Source organism: Fulmarus glacialis, unplaced genomic scaffold (assembly GCF_000690835.1).
Source record: "Fulmarus glacialis isolate BGI_N327 unplaced genomic scaffold, ASM69083v1 scaffold16897, whole genome shotgun sequence".
Taxonomy (NCBI): domain Eukaryota; kingdom Metazoa; phylum Chordata; class Aves; order Procellariiformes; family Procellariidae; genus Fulmarus; species Fulmarus glacialis.
Window position 1 is genome coordinate 20,343 of NW_009223970.1, and position 2,381 is coordinate 22,723.

General features: G+C 37.5%; 1 protein-coding gene across 1 annotated transcript in view; it reads left to right on the forward strand.

Annotated features, from left to right (window-relative positions):
• PI4KA (phosphatidylinositol 4-kinase, catalytic, alpha) overlaps positions 1–2,381 on the forward strand; it is a 62,146-nt gene that overhangs the window by 17,971 nt on the left and 41,794 nt on the right. Inside the window, exon 18 of the mRNA XM_009582012.1 lies at positions 732–782. Within this exon, the coding sequence (XP_009580307.1) occupies positions 732–782 (51 nt within the window). The remainder of the gene's footprint in view (positions 1–731; positions 783–2,381) is intronic.

Consider the following 2,381-nt stretch of genomic DNA (forward strand, 5'->3'; position numbering starts at 1 on the left):
AGCATGGTATCTGTGCTATCACTGTTTGCATTATCAAAGAAGGTGAGAGACAACATGCTGTATGCAGTGAATGTTTTCAGTTCTTAAACACTGTATTTGGCCAAGAGCAAACACGCTTGTTGTATAGAGTGCAATTAAAAAAGCCCTAATAAGTCAAAGGAAATATGTATTTTCCTTATTCTTCTTGTATTTCAATGGAAAAGGCTGCTCCCCCTGCTTAAATAAATTCTTGAAAATGGTGTCTTCTTACAGACTTGTTATTTTTGGCTTCATTTTGGTAATAAAATGAGACTTTTAGTAAACATTTGACACTTGTCTGTGGCCACCCATTTAATGTGAGCATTTTTCTTGCAGTTGTTGGATGTCAGAGTAGATGTGGTATCAATGAATATTTCCCCCCCCTTTAGCTCAAGGCATAATATCTAACTTCCAAATACAGAAGACCCTATGCTGGAAGGGGAGGGGGGAGAAAAATCCCATCAATAGTCTGTGAGGAGCCACCTGAAAAGCTTTGTTGAAAGACTCCAGGGTGTGCCCAGTCCTGTGGATTTCTGGGGTGCCCTTTTGGCCACCGCATGCACATCTATTTGCAAGATACAGAGTTGTAATTGGCAATGTATGTTTTCATTTGCGTAGACAGTAGGAATGTTTGATGCTTGAAATATGTCTTGTAGCAGGTATTTTAGAAATGCTTTTGTAGATATTTTGATAATTTCCTTTTTCTTTTCCAGGCCTCCAGTAGCGCAGGGAATCTGGGTGTGCTTATTCCTGTTATTGCTGTGGTGAGTATCCAATGGTTGGGTTGTTGCAAACAAAATAATTTTTCTCACATATATCAAATATCGCTGCTATTTCATGGTCAAATGGTTTGATTAACAACTAGTGCAGAAGTAAGCATCCAAGAGAAATATAATAGTATTGTAAAATAATATTTCTTGCTCTAAGAGGGGGGGAAACTTTTGTTTAATAATGACATATCTCTTAAAATAATGACTCTTTTGTGATTCAGGGTTAGATTGTCGCTAGTCATGAATTCAAGAGATTCATGAGCTAAATAATACCACAGGGGATATTTCTTTGAATAGTGTTTGGCGTGCAGTATAATAAACAGCACATATCTGTGGCCTGAGGAGAAAAGTGAAAAACAAAAGTTAATAGAAACAGAGTTAAAAATAAATCTTAGTTTGGCAGCACAGTGAATTCTGCTTCTTAAAAGGAAAACAAAAAAATCATTGAGAAAGAAGGGAGGAAGGGGAGGAAGTGTCCTGTGTCTTCTGAAACTAGAATTGGCTGTCATGCCAAAAGCATTTTAGGAAATGTGCAAGGACACTGATGTCCATTCCAGAGTCATTTATTTTGATGTATATCTGTTTTTGGTCTTGGATGACAACTTTTTCTGGGGGAAAAACATTTTTTTTAACAAAGTATAACTACTGATTCAGCCAAAAATTGGTGTGCAACCGTTCTAGATCTCCAACAGAAAATTTGATACATCCAAGCTGTAGGAGCAGTTGCCTAACTGCTGTGCTTTTACAAAAACCATCATGTCTAAAAGACCTATAGACAAACTTAAACTTACTGGAGGACAAAAGCATCATGTCACTTTCTCCCCTCCTGAAGTTGAATTCTTCTGTGGAACTTTTCCTGCACAGCTAGTGGGACAAAAGGGGAAAATGTATTACATACTTGCAGTAGGCATGCCTATTTGTAACTTGCTCATTCTGCACACCCATAACAAGCAGAAAAAAATCATTCATTTCATACTCTGCCCTCACAAACCTCTTTACTGAAGCATTTCAAAGAGAAGAGCCTAAAATTAGCACCGGCTAAAGATCAAAGAACTGCTCCTTTCCTTCCCCTGTCTCTTCCACCAGTTTCCAACATAAGCTCTTCCTGAACTCACCAGCGGTCACAAGGGACAGATCCTAGCTTTACAGAAATGTGTTTATAAATGTCTTGGGTGGCTGGTATTTAAAAGCAGCTCAGTTTTTGCATGAACTAGCTAGTCTTGTGTTGAGAGATGTGTTCTACTGCGTAGTATTTTTCAGCTGTCAGTAATGCCAGAACTGGTTTGAGTGAAAGCAGGATCATTCCTTGCATATTGAGAAAAGATTAGTGCTTAGAGACTTAATGTAAAAGTTATGGAAGTACTTTCCTGTTTCAAATTTTTATTGATGATATATTTGTCCTGAATAGCTAGTGATAACTACATTTTTCTTAACCAATGTGACCTTTAAATGGAGTCAGATAGTGCCAGAATCTGAAGCAAGAGTTAATGGTTACAATATGGTTGTTGAAGCAAATATTTGACTTTCTTGCACAATGTATGAAGATCATGAGTTTTGAGCAGTAGCTGATTTGCTTTTCTGCTTGACCTCTTT